The sequence below is a fragment of the Neovison vison genome, chromosome 9 (genome assembly GCF_020171115.1).
Source record: "Neovison vison isolate M4711 chromosome 9, ASM_NN_V1, whole genome shotgun sequence".
Lineage (NCBI taxonomy): Eukaryota > Metazoa > Chordata > Mammalia > Carnivora > Mustelidae > Neogale > Neogale vison.
Window position 1 is genome coordinate 20910231 of NC_058099.1, and position 19300 is coordinate 20929530.

At 37.4% G+C, this 19300-nt stretch overlaps 1 protein-coding gene across 6 annotated transcripts in view; it reads left to right on the forward strand.

Annotated features, from left to right (window-relative positions):
- Positions 1–19300, forward strand: part of PTBP3 (polypyrimidine tract binding protein 3) — a 117067-nt gene that overhangs the window by 40680 nt on the left and 57087 nt on the right. For all 6 annotated transcript variants that reach the window (XM_044265132.1, XM_044265131.1, XM_044265129.1 and 3 more), the window contains one exon: positions 18871–19040. In XM_044265132.1, the coding sequence (XP_044121067.1) occupies positions 18871–19040 (170 nt within the window). The remainder of the gene's footprint in view (positions 1–18870; positions 19041–19300) is intronic.

Consider the following 19300-nt stretch of genomic DNA (forward strand, 5'->3'; position numbering starts at 1 on the left):
GTTGTCAGTGTTGGTTATTACTTTGTAGGTAAAATTACTTCTCTATAGTCATTTTAAAACATTTTCCTCCTTATTTTTGTTCAGTGGCTTAACTAGCTATTTGTAGATGTGGATCACAGATTCTCAACCGTGGATGATCACTAAAATAGCTTGGGAAGCTCTGAGGAAAATATAGATACCTTGACCACACCAATTCTAAAGTCCTGGGGTAGAGGGATGAGCAGTTTGTTTATTGTTAAAACTTCTTAGATGGTAATCTTAAGGTTCAGCTAGTGTTGAGGACCATTGCTAGAGACTTACTTTCATTCATCTTTCTTAGGAGTGACCCAGCTCTTCCCAGAACTTCCTTCTCCTGGAACTCCAGTTAGAAACGTATAGGACCATTTCATTCAGTCCTGTATTTGTTTTAACCTCTTACATTCTTTGGCATGTCTTTCCCCTTAAGGTCCTATATTTTGGATGATTTCCTTAAAATGTTTTTCTGATTCACTTATTCTGTGTTCAGCTTTGTGTAATGTGCTGTTTAGTCCTTCTGTTAAATATTTGCTTATAACGTATTTTTTTTCCTTGTGTGAGTCATAATTTTTAGCTGAATTGCTTTTTCTTTTTTGAGGATCTCTAAGGTGTTTTGTGTTTGCTCTGCTAAACTTTGTAAGGTATCACCAGCCCCTAACATGGTCTAATGTGTATGTTGCTTTATTGCCTTGGAGATTCTTAGACCAGAGAAGAAGAGAAAATTCAGAATCTAAACATTCACATTTCCCCATCAGAATCTGAACAGAGATGGGCTTCCTTTTTAAATACTTTTGAAAGATGAGTCTGTCTTTCCTCCTTTCTTTCTTTCTTGATGGGAAGTTTCTGATTTTAATTTGCTTTCACTGAGGGCCTTGGCTGTTGACATGACTTGGGGAAATTTCACTTTTTTTCTTTTGAGGTCATTTATACAGCAAAAATATTTTTGTGATATTTGGTCTAATATTTGAAAATTTCTAAAAGAACTAAAATTTCAAGATTTGGGTGCTCCATTCCTTGACTATAATAAAGATTCCTAGTTGATTTTGAACAAATTTGGAGAGAAAGGTTTTAGGGCTCATTTACAAATGAGTTTTTAATGCCTGTGTGAGGTAGTTTTTCAAAGATACAGAAATTTGAAAAATTACATTGATAATGGGTAGGTCAAAGAGCCTAGTGTACAGTTGTGCCGAAGGACCTTTTTGGTATTCAGTGTAATCTTATCACAAAATTTTTGTGGTTCATTTAATCTAAATGTGGATTTAAAAATAATTTCTAAAATTTGATGACTCTACTATCTATTAGTAGAATATTGCTTGTTTGGTAAAGGAGTTAAGTATGTACTAAACTAATTGCAAGTACACGTCTGCCCTATAGAACTGTTGCACAAAAACTTATCTTTGTATTATTACCTCAAAAAAAGTTGATCGATCTTTAATGTAGAACTTTTTTTTTCCTTTGCTTTTGAGAGGGAGGAAGGAGGGGCAGACGGAAGGGAGAGAAACAATCCTAAGCAGGCTGCATGCTGGACATGCAATCTCACAACACTGCAATCTCACAACACTGACATCATGACCTGAGCTGAAATCAAGTCAGATGCTTAACATACTGAGCCACCCAGGTGCCCTTTTCATATAGAACTTTAAAAACTCAATTTTCAGGGCACCTGGGTGGCTCAGTGAGTTAAAGCCTCTGCCTTCTGCTCAGGTTATGATCCCAGGGTCTGGGGATCGAGCCCCGCATCGGGCTCTCTGCTCAGCGGGGAGCCTGCTTCCCTTCCTCTCTCTGCCTACGTCTCTGCCTGCTTGTGATCTCTGTCTGTCAAATAAATAAAATCTTTAAAAATAAATAAATAAAAACTCAATTTCCATTAGTATTAGGTATTTCACTTTTGATAGAGTGATTTCCCAAAAGCTTTATTTTGATTCCACTGAAATGATTCAACATTCAGTCATTTTTAGGTAATAACTGATTTTTCATTGTTAGCAGATGATGATAAAACTGATATAATTTAGCTTTTGGCAAAGTTCTATTGATGGGGTTAACATTATTTATTTATTTGTTTATTTTAAAGATTGTGTTTATTTATTTGACAGAGATCACAAGCAGGAAGAACAGCAGGGTGGAGGGGGTGGAGCGGACTCCCTGGTGAAGAGAGAACCTAATGTGGGGCTTGATTCCAGGAAGCTGGGATCATGACCTGAGCCAAAGGCAGAGGTCCCCAACCCAATGGGCCACCCAGGTGCCCCTGGGGTTAACATTATTAACACCTGTTACTTTACACATGGAGAAGAAACTTCCCAAGTTAAATTAATTCAGAATTACACAATTGTGGTTTTACTGCAAGACATCAAATGGAATTGGTGATAAGCACAGTTGTGCCTTTCCTTCTGGGAACCTGACCTGTGATCTCATGTTTATAGGTCTTATTTTATGTCCTTTGATAATTATGAAAAAGTTTTATACATTTCTTCGTGAGTTGTATACTTCTCTTTTTAAATTTAATGTTAGGAATTCTGGCAGAGACTATTGTGTACCCGAATACTTTTTGGTTTTCTTTAGTGACAACGCTAATTTTTATCTGGGTGTGTTGCTTCTCAAATTAAACAGCCATGTTTCAGTCTTCCTTATAGCTAGGTGTGGTCATGTGATTAAGTCCTGGCTAATGAGATACAAGTAGAAGTTAACAGGAGATATTTCTGGAACATTTCCACATGGATGCACTTTTTCCTCTTTTATCCTACATCCTACAGGAGTTTCATCTTCCATCTTACATGATACAGATGAGGGCTGCACCCTAACAGAAAGACAAGTAGAGCCCTAGTCACTGGTAACTTTTTATGTCACCATTCTGGATTTGGAAATTTCTACAGTTGGACTTTTTACATGAGCAGTGATTTTTTTTTTTCTTTTAAGCAGCCATTATTTGAAATATATTATTATTATATGCAGGACTGTGATTTCAGATAAAAGTAAACAAATGAGGTGAGCCCTGTGATCACCTTGGAATTTTTCTGGGCTCTATTTAAGGTTGGGGGGAGCCCCAGCAAACATGGCAGAATTGCTCAGTTGAAGAGACAGAGATCCATGCTTGGGAAGGCTGAGGCAACTGGGAGCTGTGGAGGCAATGCATGGGACAGGAGGGAGCTCTGTGAGAAAAGTGCTCCAGAAGTCTCCCTTTGAATCTGCTGCCAAATAGTAAGCTACACATGCCTTACCAGTAACGGTACACCAGTTCTAGCATAAAGGCTAAACCCACTCTAACAAAGCTTCAAAACAAGTTCCAAAACAATTGCCTAATCTGAAACTACCTTTTTTCCCAGAAAAAACTCTGGCACATTAAAGGAATAAAACAAATTCTAGTGCTCACATTGTTGACTATTCAATCAAAAATTGCCAAACATGGAGAGAACCACAAAACTGTGACCCATAACCAGGAGGAAAATCAATCAACAGAGAGAAAACTAGATGGGGCACCTGGGTGGCTCAGTCAGCTGAGTGTCCAGCTCTTGGTTTCGGTCCAGGTCATGGTCTTACAGGATCAGGAGAGTGAACCTCATATTGGGCTCCACACTCAGAGTGGAGTTGTCTTGGGATCTTTCCCTGTTCCCTCTCCCTCCTCTCTGTGTCTCCTTCTGCTCTTGTGCATGCATGCACGTGCTTGCACTCTCTCTCTCTTCCCCTCCCAAATAAATAAAGAAAACCTTAAAAAAGAAAGAGACCTATGAAAGGACAGAGATAATGAAATTAGCAGATTTGGAGTTCAGAATGGTTATTAAAAGCATATTTAAGGATTTAAAGGAAACTGTTAGCATAATAAGGAGAAAAATGGGACTTCTAAAGATAAGAATATGTCTAAAAAACACATGGTGTGGCATTAATAGCACATATGTTCTGCAGAATAAGTGAACGGTCAGTTCGAAGACAGCAGTAAAAGGGTGCCTGGCTGGCTTAGGTGCTAGAGCACATAACTCTTGATCTCTTGGTTGTTAGTTGCAGCCCCACGTTGGGTGGAGAGATGACTTCAAACAACAACAACAAAAAAGACAGCAGTAGAAACTAAAGCACACAGACCAAAAAATATTGAGGAAGAAATGAACAGTCTTTAGTAAACTATAGGAAAAAAATCAGGTGGTCCAAACATATGTGTAAATCAGGTCCCAGAAAGGAAGGTGGAGGCAGGGAAACATAAACCTGAAGAAATAGTGATTAAAAATAATTCCAAATATGGTAGAAATTATAAAGCCACGTAACTAAGAAGTTCAATGAACCCCAAGCCGATAAATACAGTGAAAACCACACCAAGCTCATCATAATAAAATTCTTGAAAACCAGGAATGCAAAACAAATCTTAAAAGTACCCAGAGGAGAAAAAAGTCCATTTTATTCAGTAGAACCAAGGTAAGAATGATACAGAATTTTTTGTCTGAACTGTAAGCCAGAAGACGATGGAGTAACATCTTTAAAGTCTGGAAATAAGTACAATCATCTATATCCATCTAAAGTTTCAAAAATGAAGTTAAAATCAAACTTTCTTGGAGGCAGACAAGAGCTGAGAGCATTTGTCAGTAACAGATGTCTGTTAAAGGAAATTCTTCAGACTTGAAAGTGATACAGGTAGAAACTTGAGTTTGTACAAAATGGTAAATATCCACAGAGTGGATATGACTTCTCCCTCCTTTTTTTTTTTTTTTTTTGTTTATTTTGTTAATTTAAGATAATTGAAGGAGGATTCTGGGAATAGTGAAGTAAGAAGCACCAGGAATCTGACTCCCTGCCTAGACAACAATTGCACTAACAGACTCTTTCTGTAATTTGGAACTCTGGAGTCTATTGAAAGCTTGCAAGTTGTTCCAGAGGAAGACTTAGAAGGTAAATTGTGTTTAATTTTGATCAATTTCAGGTCTTAGCACTGTAGCAGCTACCCATTGTCTGCTTTTTTTTTTTTTTTTTAAAGATTTTACTTATTTATTTGAGAGAGAGGTAGGAGAAAACATGAATGGGGGAGGAGAATGGTATGGGGTGGGGAGGTGGAGCGAAGAGTGGGGTGGGGGAAAGAGGGAGAAGCAGAAGTAGGCTCCCTGCTGAACAGGAAGCCTGATGGGGGCTGTCCTGACCTGAGCTGAAGATAGACATTTAACCGGCTGAGCCACCCAGGCACCCCCCATCCTCTGCTCTTAAATCACATGGTAGGGAGCTACCTACATGTTCCAAGAGCAGCTTACAAGTAGCTTGAGGGAGCCAGCAAGGGTAAAAGGGATATTGTCCTCTTAACTCTCAGGAATCTGTGTTCTGATTGTTAATTGCTTCATCTGAGCACATAGTTGCAGACAGAGTCAGGCAGCCATTGTCTTTGCATCTCCTTCTGTTGTAGCAAACTCCCCCTTCCTCCAGTGACTTCTAGTTAATTCAGAGAACTGGCACTCATTCCCTTCATATTTACCTTTCACCCTTTTTGGGAGTGAGATATTAGAGACTAAGACATTAAAAAACAACTGCTTCTATAGGGAAAATTAGAAAGTGATAATACATGCCAGGGAAAAAGGCTCAAAAAAAACCAGAGAAGACTTTAAATTTATATAAACCTAAGGCCGGTTCTCGGTACAGAGATAGCTTACAACAATCAAAAGAAGAAAAACCATAACAAAAACTAGAAGACCCCAAGGAAGGGGAAGAATCTGATTTCTAAAGTTACCACAGCTCCCAATTATTATTTTTTTTTTAAAGATTTTATTTGTTGATTTGACAGACAGAGATCACAAGTAGACAGAGAGGCAGGCAGAGAGAGAGATAGGGAAGCAGGCTCCCTGCTGAGCAGAGAGCCCGATGCGGGACTCGATCCCAGGACCCTGAGATCATGACCTGAGCCGAAGGCAGCGGCTTAACCCACTGAGCCACCCAGGAGGCTCCCAATTATTTTTTAATAAAGATTTTACTTTAAGAGTCAGCAACTCTTTTTTTTTTTTAAGATTTTATTTATTTATTTGACAGACAGAGATTATAAGTAGGCAGAGAGGCAGGCAGAGAGAGAGGAGGAAGCAGGCTCCCCGCCGAGCAGAGAGCCCGATGCGGGGCTCGATCCCAGGACCCTGAGATCATGACCTGAGCCCAAGGCAGAGGCTTTAATCCACTGAGCCACCCAGGTGCCCCTAAAGATTTTTCTTTAAGGTGGTTTTTTGTTTTTGTTTTTTTTTTTAAGATTTTATCTATTTATTTGACAGAGACACAGCGAGAGAGGAGGGCACAAGCTGCAGGAGTGGAAGAGGGCAGGGAGCCCGATGCAGGCCTCAGTCCCAGGACCCTGGGATCATGACCTGAGCTGAAGGCAGACACTTAACGACTGAGCCATCCAGGCACCCCTTACGATTTATTTATTTTAGAGAGAGAGGGAGAGTGCATGCTCAGTGGGTGGAGGGGTGGAAGGATAGAACATTCAAGCAGACTCCCCACTGAGTGCAGAGCCTGACGCGTGGCCCAATCCCATGACTTATGCCTGAGTCAGAACGAAGAGTTGAATGCTTAACTGACTGAGCCATCCAGGCACCCCAATAAAGATTGCATTTTTTTTTTTTTTTTTAAAGTAAAGATTGCATTTTTAAGTAATCTCTGTACCCAACATGGGGTTTGAACTTACAACCCGGAGCTCAAGAGTTGCATGCTCCTTTGACTGTGCCAGACAGGTATTCTACCACACACAGCCCCAAATTTGAGGAAAAGTTTGAGTATAAACATCCAAGAAGCTGAACTCTGGTAAGATGAACTCAAGAAGACTCACATGAGACACATTATAATCAAACTTTCCATAAACAAAGAATCTTGAAAGCCAAAAGGAAGAATCAAATTATCACATATTAGTGATAAATATGTGATAAGTGCTAAAAGAATTAAACTGTCAACTGAGAGTCCTGTATTTGGCAAAACTGTCCTTCAAAAGTGTCTTTGTGTTCTAGCTTAAATAAATTAGATTTTAAAAAAATCATTTGTGTGTGACATACTTGACTCTAAAGTCCAGTCACAGATTTAAAAAAAAAAGAGGGGTGCCTGGCTGTCTCGATCAATGGAATCTGATCTTGGGATTGTGAGTTCAAGCCCCATGTTAGCGGTAGAGATTACTTAAAAATAAAATCCTACGGGGCACCTGGGTGGCTTGGTTAGTGAAGCATCTGCCTTCGGCTCAGGTCATAATCCCAGATTCCTGGGATTGAGCTCCATGTTGGGCTCCCTGCTCAATGAAAATCTGCTTCTCCCTCTCCCTCTCTCTCTCTGCCCCTCCCCCTTCTCCCTCTGCCCCCTCTGCCTGCTCGCGCACTCTCCCTCTCCCTCTCTTAAATAAAGTCTTAAAAAACACATGTTGTGTATGTCTATATAAACATACACACACACATACACATAATGGAATATTCAGCCATAAAAAAGAACAAAATCTTGCCATTTGCAATGACATGGATGGAGCTAAAGAGTATTATGTTAAGCAAAATAGAGAATGACAAATACTATATGATATCCCACCAACAGTGCACAAGGGTTCCTTTTTCTGCACATCCTCACCAACACCCATTATTTCTTGTGTTACTGATTTTAGCCATTCTGACAGGCGTAAGGTGATATCTCATTGTAGTTTTGATTTGCATTTCCCTGATGGTAAGTGATGATGAATATCTTTTCATTTGTCTGTTGGCCATCTGCATGTCTTCCTTGGGAGAAATGCCTGTTCATGTCTTGTACTCATTTTTTAATTACATTATTCGTTTTTTGGGGTGTTGGAGTTTTATAAGTTCTTTATGTATTTTGGATACTAACCCTTTATTGGATGTGTCATTTGCAGATAATCTTCTCTGTAGGTTGTCTGTTAGTTTTGTTGATTGTTTACTTTGCTGTGCAGAAGCTTGATTTTGCTGTAGTACCAATGGTTTATTTTTTCTTTTACTTTCCATGCCTTGGTAGATATATCTAGAAAGAAGTTGCTACAGGTGATAATCAAAGAAGTTACTGTCTGTGCTCTCTTTGAGGATTTTCATGGTTTTAGGCCTCACATTTAGGTCTTTAATCCATTTTTATTTTATTTTTGGTATGGTGAAAGAAAGCGGTCCAGTTTCATCCTTTTGCATGTTGCTGACCAGTTCTCCCAACACTATTTGTTAAAGAGACTTTTTTTTCCCATTGGAATTCTTTTCTGCTTTGTCAAAGATTAATTGTCCATATGGTCATGGGTTTATTTCTGGGTTTTCTCTTCTGTTCCACTGATTTGTGTGTTTGTTTTTGTGTCAGTACCACAGTGTTTTCATTACTACAGCTTTGTAATATAACTTTAAGTCTGGAATTTGTGATGTTTCCAGCTTCACGTTTCTTCTTCAAGATTGCTTTGGCTGTTTGGGGTGTTTGGTGATTCCATACCAAATTTTAGAGTTTTTTTTCTAGTTCTGTGAAAACTTGCTATTGGTGTTTTGGTAGGGATTGCATTACATGTGTAGGTTGCTTTGGGTAGTATAGACATTTTAACAGTATTTGGTCTTCCAGTCTGTGAGCATGGAGTGTCTTTCCATATCTTTATGTTCCCTTCATTTCTTGAATCAGCATTTTATAGTTTTCAGAGTACAGGTCTTTCACAAGAGAATGGTATTTTTAAAAGTTATTAATCTGAAAGCTAGTGTGTGACTTGTTTGTAGCACTACATTTTCCCCCATGTATTTTGGGAGACTAATTCATTTAAAAGAATTTTTAGTTCGTGTTTTGGGGTACACACATATAAAGTTATAATACTGTGACATCAGCAACAGGAAAGGGTGGGGATAGAGGTGTAAAGGAACAGAGTTTTTGCATATTACTGAAGATACACTGGCATAAATTCAGATTAGAGTGTTATAACTTAAGGATATTAAGTATAGTAGTCCCCATGGTAACTACAAAGGAAATAGCTGTAGAATATGCACAAGAGGAAGTGAGAGTACTCAAAGTCATAGGGAGTAGAATAGTGATTGCCAGGGACTGGAAGAAGAGGGAAATAGGGAGTTACTGTTTAATGAGAATAAGATTTCAGTTTTACATGATAAAAAGTTACTGAAATGGAGAGTGATGATAGTTGCATATTATGAATGTGCTTAATACCACTGAATTCTGCATTTGAAATGGTTAGGATAGTGAATTTTGCTATATGATTTTACTGCAGTAAAAAGAAAGAAAGAAAGGGACAAATGTATAGAGTGCTCTCTATTGAAAGGACTACAGGATACATTAAGTGTTGGGGCACCTGAGTGGCTCAGTTGGTTAGGGGTCTGCCTTGGGCTCCGCTCATGACCCCCAGGGCCCAGCATCGGTCTCTCTGCTCAGTGGGGAGTCTGCTACACCCTCTCCCTCTCCCCCAGCTTGCATTCTCTTTTCTTCTCTCTCCCCACCAGCAAATGAATAGGTAAAATCTTTAAAAAAAAAAAAAAAAGATACATTAAGTGTATAAAACATGATGTAAAAAGAAAAAATTGACTAAAGCAAGATAATAGTAATATATTTGGGGAGCTATGGCATATGTGAAAAGTAAAATATATGACAGTAACAGAAAGGTTTTGATGAGGGAAATAAATATATACTTCAAAAAGTTCTTACATTGTACCTAGGTGTTATCATTTGAAGGTAGACTGTGCAAGTTAAAGATACATTCTGATGATTTATCCCTAGAGCAATTACTTAAACAAAAGTAAACAAAGAATGTAAAGATTCCAGTTAAAAAGCAGAGATCAACTGTGTTTTATGTTTGTATGTTTCATTTATGCATTACATATTATCTTTTCTTGATAAGTCGATTCCTGTATTACGAAATGTCTTTTCATCCCTGGTAATATTCCTTTTCCTGAAGTTTGTGTTGTCGGGTATTAGTATAGCTACTCAGCTTTATTATGATTACTGTCTACATATTTATCTTTTTCCATCCCTTTTATTTTGAAACTGAGATTTTATGTTTAAAATAAATTTCTTCTGGGGCACTTGGCTGGTTCAGTCAATAGAGCATGTTTGAGTCTTTGTCTTGGAGTTGTGAGTTCAAGCCCCACATTGGGTGTAAAGATTACTTAACAAAATATTTTCTTATTTTTATTTTTTATTTTAAAAAATGTTTTATTTATTTATTTGTTAGAGAAAGAGAGAGTACAAGTAGGAGGAGCAGCAGGCAGAGGGAGAAGCAAGGACCCGCTGAGCAAGGACCCTGATGTGGGCCTCAGTCCCAGTACCCTGGGATCATGACCTAAGCCAAAGGCAGAGGTTTAACCAACTGAGCGTCCCAAAATATAAACGTTTTTTTAAAAATGGATTTTTTCGACACAACATATAATTGAATCTTGCTTTTATCAGACTGATAAACTGCTTTTTATTTGGAATCTTTTGCCATTTCCACTTAATAAAATTATTTGACATGGTTGGTTGTAAGTCTACCATCTTGCCATTGTTTTCTATTTGTACCATTTATTCTTTGCTTTTTCTTCCTTTGTTTCCTGGCTTTCTTTAGACCCTTTTTTTTGGTATTTCATTTTATTCATTATTTATCATTTTGTGTTTCATTGTATTTATTTGTATTTCTTGGTAAGTGTATAAAGAAAAATATATGTAATTTTAATATATATTAATATATAATTATAACATATGCCATCTTATTTATGATATATAATTATATATTATATGATTTTATTTATAATACATAATTTTATTTATAATTAATATGTAATATATGTTATATATAATTTATAGGTTATATGTACATGATAACAGAGCTTCAAAATGTGTAAAATGAAAGCTAATAGAACTAAATAGAGAAATAGAGAAATTCACAGTTACAGCTGGAGATTTCAAAACTTCTCTCTCAGTAATTGGTAGCATAGTTGATAGAAAATCAGGATACAGAACAAAGGGTTGACAGACTCTGACGTGTGGGCCAAATCTGTCTTATTTGTCTATTTTTATATTTCCTGTGACCTAAGACTGATTTTTACATTTTTAAGTTGTGGGAAAAATAAAGAACAATATTCTGAGATACATGAAGCTTATATGAAATTGAAATTTCAGTGTTTATACATAAAACTTTATTTGAACACCTGCACTCTCCTTTATTTACATACCTATGGGTGCTTTTATGCTACCACTGTAGAGTTAAATAGATGCAACAGAGATTATATGGCTCACAAAGCCTAAACTACTTATGTCGACCTCTAAGAAAAAGTTTGTAGATTCCCTAATATAGAGGTTTTGAACACTAACAACTAAGTTGTTTTAATTGATAATGAAACGTTTTCTGTAACATTATCAAAATACACATTTTTTTAAGTTCACATGAGATGTCACCGAGATAGGCTATATGTGGATCCTAAAACAAGTCTCAATAAAGGTGAATGCATTAAAATTATGTAGAATTAGTTCTCTTACTTCATTAAAATTATATTAGGAATCAAAAAAGTATAATCCTCGGGGTGCCTGGGTAACTCAGGTAGGTTAAGCATCTGCCTTTGGTTCAGGTCATGATCCCAGGGTCCTGGGATTGAGTCCCGCATCGGGCTCCCTGCTCAGTGGGAAGCCTGCTTCTCTCTCTCCCACTCCCCCTGCTTGTGCTTTCTCCCTCTCTGTCAAATAAATAAAATCCTTTTTTTTTTTTTTTTTAAGATTTTATTTATTTATTTGACAGAGAGAGAGATGACAAGCAGGCAGAGAGGCAGGCAGAGAGAGAGGAGGAAGCAGGCTCCCTGCTGAGCAGAGAGCCCGATGCGGGGCTCGATCCCAGGACCCTGAGATTATGACCTGAGCCGAAGGCAGTGGCTTAGCCCACTGAGACACCCAGGCGCCGCCTAAATAAAATCCTTTTTTAAAAAAGGGCATAATCCTCAATTTATGGGGGAAATTTTCCCAATTACTTCTTTTTTTTTTTTTAAAGATTTTATTTATTTATTTGACAGAGAGATCACAAGTAGATGGAGACAGAGGCAGGCAGAGAGAGAGAGAGGGAAGCAGGCTCCCTGCTGAGCAGAGAGCCCGATGTGGGACTCGATCCCAGGACCCTGAGATCATGACCTGAGCCGAAGGCAGCAGCTTAACCCACTGAGCCACCCAGGCGCCCCTAATTACTTCTTTAAAAAAGAGTAATACTTAACCCATGGATCAAATATGTCACAAAGGAAATTAGAAAATAGTTTGAATTGAATTAAAATCAAAATACAATTTACTAAACTTTGAAGGGTACAGCTAGAACTGTTCTTAGAAGGAAATGTATAGCTTTAAATGTTTATATTAGAAAAAAAAGTATAAAATGAATCATCTATGCTTCTTTTTTTTTTTTTAAGATTTTATTTATTTATTTGACAGATAGAGATCACAAGTAGGCAGAGAGGCAGGCAGGGAGAGAGAGAGAGGAGGAAGCAGGCTTCCCACTGAGCAGAGAGCGCGATGCGGGGCTCGATCCCAGGACCCTGGGATCATGACCTGAGCCGAAGGCAGAGGCTTTAACCCTCTGAGCCACCCAGGCACCCCTCATCTATGCTTCTAAGCATAGCAAAGAAAAGTAAGTTAAAGTCCCAAATAAATAGAAGAAAGAAAATATTAAATATGAGGAGCATAGATTAAGGACATAGAAAACAAGCAGTCGAAAAAAAATAATGAAACCAATGGTCGGTTTTTTTTATAGGTCAATAAAATTGATAAACTTCTGGGTAGACCAAAAAAGGCGAGAAATTACTAACATCAAGAATGCGCCTATACATTAAAAGGGTAATGTTATGGACTGAATGAATGAATTTATACCTCTCAGATTCTTGTGTGTAAGGCCCAGTCCTCACTGTAATGGTATGTGGAGATGGGACCTTAAGAGTTGGAGCCCCTATGATGGGATTAGTGTCCTTATAAAGAGATACCAGAGAGCTTGCTCTTGGCTCTGCCCTGTGAGGACACGGAAAAAGGTACCTTGTCTAAAGCCAGGAAAAGAGTCCTCATTAAAAAGTGACATGCTGGCACCTTAATTTTGGGCTTCTAATCTCCAGAATTGTGAGAAACTAAATTTCTATTGTTAAACCACCCTGTCTGTTGTATTTTGTTAACAGTATCCTACACAGGCTAAAACAGAGATAAAGAAAAGATTATGAATAATTTTAAGCCATTAAGATGAACAGGCATTCATTCAGTTTAGAAGTGGACAAATTCTTTGAAAAATACAAAGTACCACAACTGATGCAAAGTGACTAGAAAACCCAAATAACTCCATACTTATTTAAAAATTGAGAATTAAAAAGTTAAAGACCTAATGGCTTTATTTTAGGAAGTAATAATACCAATGCTATACAAACTCAGAAGAATACTTTCTAATATATTTTATGGAGTTAGTATTACCCTTGATACAGGAGGGAAAAGAAAACTATAGATTAATATCCCTCATGAAAATGGACCCAAAGATAATATTTAGAAGGCATTAAATTAAATTCAGTTATATGTCTATAGAGAGGAGATCATATATCATGAATGAGTGAGAATTATTCCAAAAATACAAAGTGGTTTAACTTTTGAAATTAGTGCAACATACTCTGTTAACGGAATAAAGAGAAAAGCTTTATGATCATCTTAACATATCCTGAGGTGTTATTTGAAAAATTCAGTTTTTATTTGTGATAAACAAGACCCTCAGCCACTAGGAATAGAAGGGAACCTGTTTACCCTGATAAAGGTATGAAACTACATCATAATTAGTGTTGTTAAGAGAATCCTATCCTCTGAAATCCATAATGATGCAAGTATGTTCAGTCTCATTATTTCTATTCAACTTTGTACACGAAGTCCTAGCCAGTTCAGTAAAGCTAGAGTAAGAAAAAAAAGGCAGGGACGTCTGGGTGGCTCAGTCAGTTGAGTGTCTGCCTTTGGCTCAGGTCATGATCCCAGGGTCCTGGGATCGAATGCCACATCCAGCTCCTTGCACAGAGGGGAGTCGGCTTCTCTCTCTGCCTTCTGGTCCCTCTGCTTGTGCTCTCTCTCTGACCAATAAATAAATAAAATATTTTTAAAAAAGAAAAGAAGTAAAAGGCATACATGTTGGAAAGTGAGGAACAAAGCTGTATATGTAGAAAGTTCTAAAAAATTACTAAGGTTGTAGGATATAGGTTAAGCAATATATGCAAAACTGTTACACTGAAAACCACAGAACATTGTTAAGGGAAATTAAAGGGGCTTCAGTAAATGCAGAGAGAAATCATGATATATATGTTTTGGATGACTCAAAACTGTTAAGTGAATTCTTTCCCAGATAAGCACCTGATTTCAAGAATGGCTATTAAGGGGCTTCTGGGTGGCTTGGTTGGAAGAGCGTGGGACTTTTGATCTCAAGGTTGTTAACAGTTCCAGCTCCACTTTGGGTATAAAGATTACTTAGAAAAAATAAAAAAAATTTTTTTAAAAAGAATTGCTCCAAAGCTATCATAATCAAGACAATATGATGGTAGTATATGGTATATGTTTAGTTTGAAAGGTGGGGGTTTTGGAGGGAGGACTGACTACAAAGGAGCACTGGGGAACTTTCGGAGATGGTGGAAAGGTTCTATATCTTGATTTTTGCAGTATTCGACAAATTGCATTTAAAATGTAGGTGGATTTTATTATCTCTAAAGTATAACCTAGTAAAGTTGCATTTTTTAAAAGATCCATATTTGTAGGATAGCTTTCCTGGTGGATTTCTTCAGTTTCGAGATGGGAATATATGAATTTTTACAAGTCTCTTCTACTTATTTTTTTAGAACCTGACTAATATGTACCAGGCATTCAGTAGTTTTCAATATATTGTTCAATAAGATGCAAGGTTTTTACAAGCTAAGTATTTTGAATGCTGATTTTCATAATAAAAATTTTAGAAAGTCTCTAATGTATTTTGTACAGAGAGTAGTTCTCAACGTTATGTATTTAATGCATTATAATTTCCTTGTTTCCTGTTGACTTTTAGTAAGTTATGCCCAAGTGATTGGTTATATATTTTCCATTTTTTCAGTGGCTATAACCTTTTTTGGGGTCATCTAGGTGAGTAATTCTTAGATTTTTAGATTTCATAGAATAATAAAATTTTTAATTTTGAGCAATGTCTTAAATTTTGCTAAGTAAGCACATCAAGAGAAAAAAGTCACTGTCACCTACAGTCATCATTTTAATACCAAAGACATGGAAAGAACATCACTTTCAGGTAACACAGTCCTTCCTAAGAAAATCGAGACATATTATTGATTATTATATGCTAGGCGTTATACCTAGTATTTAGAAATTTTTTATTTATTTTAGAGCCAGAGTTCAATCAAGAGTGTGAGCAAGAGCAGGGGTTGGGGAGGCAGGGGGAGAGGGAAAAAGGAGAGTCCCTGCTGAGCAGGTAGCCTGATGGGGGGCTTGATCCCAGGACCCTGGCATCATGACCTGAGCTGAAGGTAGACTCTTAACTGACTGAACCACCCAGGTGTACCTACGTCTAGTATTTAAATATGTTACCTAATTTAATTTTCAAAATACCTGTTATTATACCCATTTTTTAAAAAAGATTTTCTTTACTTATTGGACAGAGAGAGACACAGTGAGGAAAGGAACACAAGCAGGGGTAGTGGGAGAGGGAGAGGCAGGCTTCTCACAGAGCAGGGAGTCTGATGCGGGGCTCGATCCCAGGACCCTGGGATCATGACCTGATGCTTAACAACTGAACCACCCAGGTACCCCTATTATACTCATTTTTTTAAAAAAGATTTTATTTATTTATCAGAGAGAGAGGGAGAGCGAGCGAGCACGGGCAGAGAGAATGGCAGGCAGAGGCAGAGGGAGAAGCAGGCTCCCTGCCAGGCAAAGAGCCTGATGTGGGACTCGATCCCAGGACTCTGGGATCATGACCTGAGCCGAAGGCAGCTGCTCAACCAACTGAGCCATCCAGGCGTCCCTATTATACTCATTTTATTGGAAAAGATTTTGAGGCTCAGTTATGTCAGGTAACTTGGTTAGAACAGGTTGTCTGATTTTTTTTTTTTTTTAAAAGATTATTTATTTATTTATTTGACAGAGAGAAATCACAAGTAGATAGAGAGGCAGGCAGAGAGAGAGAGAGAGGGAAGCAGGCTCCCTGCTGAACAGAGAGCCCGATGTGGGACTCGATCCCAGGACCCTGAGATCATGACCTGAGCCGAAGGCAGCGGATTAACCCACTGAGCCACCCAGGCGCCCCTAGGTTGTCTGATTTAATAGCCCATGCTCTTAACATAGCTCAGGCACTTTATAACTCAGAACAATTAACCTAAAATGGTGGGTTTCTATAATTTTTGTTTTTAAGATCTTATTTATTAGAGAGAAAGAGGACAAGCGAGGGTTGGGGGGAGAGAGAAACAGACTCCCCGTTGAGCAAGGAGCCCCATTCAGGGTTCAGTCCCAGGACCTTGGGATCATGACCTGAGCCGAAGGCAGACACTTAACCCACTGAGCCACCTAGGCACCCCTAATTGCATATTTCTTGATAAAAATTTGTTACCATAGTTCTTACTTGATAGTCTAACATGAGCTCAAATAGCATATATAGTTGTTTTTATTCACAGAGGTAATGATTAAAATCTCTGTTAAAGAAACAACCTTCTAAATGTTCTTTGATTTGTTTTGGAATATTCTGGGTAAACTGACAAAATCCTCTTGCTTTTAGGGTGTTTCTCCAGTCTAAACACCTTGTGCTGGTTAAGAAAGCACAAGATTGTGGTACTATGTCTCGCCATCTAGGCCTACCAGGAGAGTGCAAAAGGGCACACCCTGTGCCCAGCTTTCACGCCTGTCTAGGGCATGAATTATAGTTCTAATTTAGTGACATTATTATCATTATAATCCGCTTAAGTCTGCACATACTTTGAAAATTTATGTTAGTGTCAAGTTGCTTGTTTTTTTCTAGGAATGGTAAGACATTTTGAGATTTTTGTGCTAAAAAATAATTAAACTTTCGTTTGAATGACACTTTTTACACTTGCTAGCTGTGTACAAAAATCACTTATTTTCTGAACTTATTTCTCTTCATCTGTTAAAATTAGTAAGATTTATCTCATGTATATTTTTGTCAACTCAAATGAGGCAGTATAAGTGAAAACGGTGTGAAAACTAGAAACAAAGGGACATTTTAGTTGGTTGGAAGCCCATCAGGGTGTTTAAGGCAAGATAATGATGTGATACATTATTTTAGTTTGGTTGGTAAGTTGGAGCTGAGTGGGGCTAGGGGGAGAGTGAGTAGAGGAAGGCAGAGTGGAAGGGGAAAGATCATAGGTGAATTTAGTGACATCGAGAGTGGACATGAAAAATGTAATCAGTCATTTTGAAGGGGAAAATCAATATTTTTGGGTACTTATGAGGTGGGAAAAGAATTTCTTCCCTCCCAGGTTAATTTGCAATGAATATTTGACTGCCTGCTATTTGCGGTCTTGCTAGGCATTTGCTATATACAGGCACAGCCAGTAAGGACCTATAGGAACTGGTAGTCTTTGGGGTCTGGGTAGGATGCTGCCTGCATTCATGAACAGAAAATTTGGGAGTGAGTCCTCGTTTGGGTTATTAAGTCAACCTACCCACTTGTAAGCAAGTGAGTTCTGTGCCACAGATACGGTTACAGAATATTGCCATATAGTTTTTATGTGGTCTTCATGTTCTTTGTTTGCAGAGTTCCATTAATGTTTGGAAAAATGACAGTTTTAGGCATTTGGGAAGATTGTATTTTCCTCCTAATAGTGTTAAGTATGCTACTATTTAGCATTAAAAAAAAAAACCCACTGTAGGGGGGTGAGAGGAATGGGGTGGCTGGGTGATGGACGTTGGGGAGGGTATGTGCTATGGTGAGTGCTGTGAATTGTATAAGACTGATGAATCACAGACCTGTACCCCAGAAACAAATAATACGTTATATGTTAATTTTTTAAGAACACTATAATGAAACTTAGGGCTTTCAGATAATTTGCATTCATTCAGTCATACATGGTGCTATTTTTGGGGAAAAACATTTCTGAATTTTATGTACATAAATTTGAGTATTCATTATAGGCTTGTCAGTTCTAGTTATTGTCAATTTTAAAAGGATTTAAATAAAATTTAGCTGCAAACTTGGCTAGTGGATTTGTTTATTGTATAGCAGTGGTTCTCAAACTTCAGATTGCACCAAAATCATGTGGAGGGCTTGTTAAAACATAGGTTACTGGGTCCTAGCCCTAGGTTCTGATTCAGTAGGTCTGGGGTTGGGCTGAAAATTTGCATTTCTAACAAGATGATGCTTATGTTAAGATCTACTGTTACATAATAAGGAATAAGATTATGTTAGGAAACAACAATTCAGCTTCTAAAAAATACTTCATAAAAAGATCAGTAAAAAATAATAATGCCTAAGAAGTAAACTTAATTTTCATAATAATACAGTTCAAATCCAAATCCCCTCAGGATGTGGTAAATATAAAATTTCTTTTACAATCTTTCTTAAAAGTTATTGTTCTTATTTATTTAGCACTAGAACAAATTAGAAAAATATCTTTAAAAATACATTAGAGACATTATAAAATTGTTCTCTACTCACAACAAATAGTTGTCTATTTAGAGGTATAAATATGTAATTTATTTAATGCTTTTCCTTGAAGTTAAAAATCAGAATTGAATTTTTAACTAATTTAATACTTGAAGTGAAAAACCAAAAACACCCATTCATTCATTGAAGGTGGATGGTTTGTTTTCCATTGTCCTTCTCTTCTCTGATCAGATCCATAGTGTCCTGAATTTCAAAAACTAAAACTGTTGGAAGGATGAAACATGACAATAGGGTTAATGTAGTATGTCAACTTAAATTAGTTTCAGTAATTTCAAAAAAATCTTATATTTTTTTAGCTAATGGGAATGACAACAAGAAATTTAAAGGAGATAGACCTCCCTGTTCGCCTTCCCGTGTTCTCCATCTTCGCAAAATTCCAAGTGATGTCACCGAAGCAGAGGTCATATCATTAGGTCTACCATTTGGCAAAGTTACTAATCTTTTGATGTTGAAAGGAAAAAGCCAGGTATGTAATATTTAAAGACTGAACCACAGTGATTATCTCTGGGTGTTAGTGCTAAAGATGACTTTTATTTTCTTGAACTTTTCTATGTTTTCTGGATTTCATTTTCTTTAGATAGTTTTTTAGTTCTTTAGATAGAATTTTTTTATGTGTGACAGGAAGCAACAAACAAAAATATTAACACAGAACATAGAATTATTTTTAATCAGTGACTTGGCCTTTTCTTCCTTAACAAAAAACCTTTTATATTCTTAATTACAGAA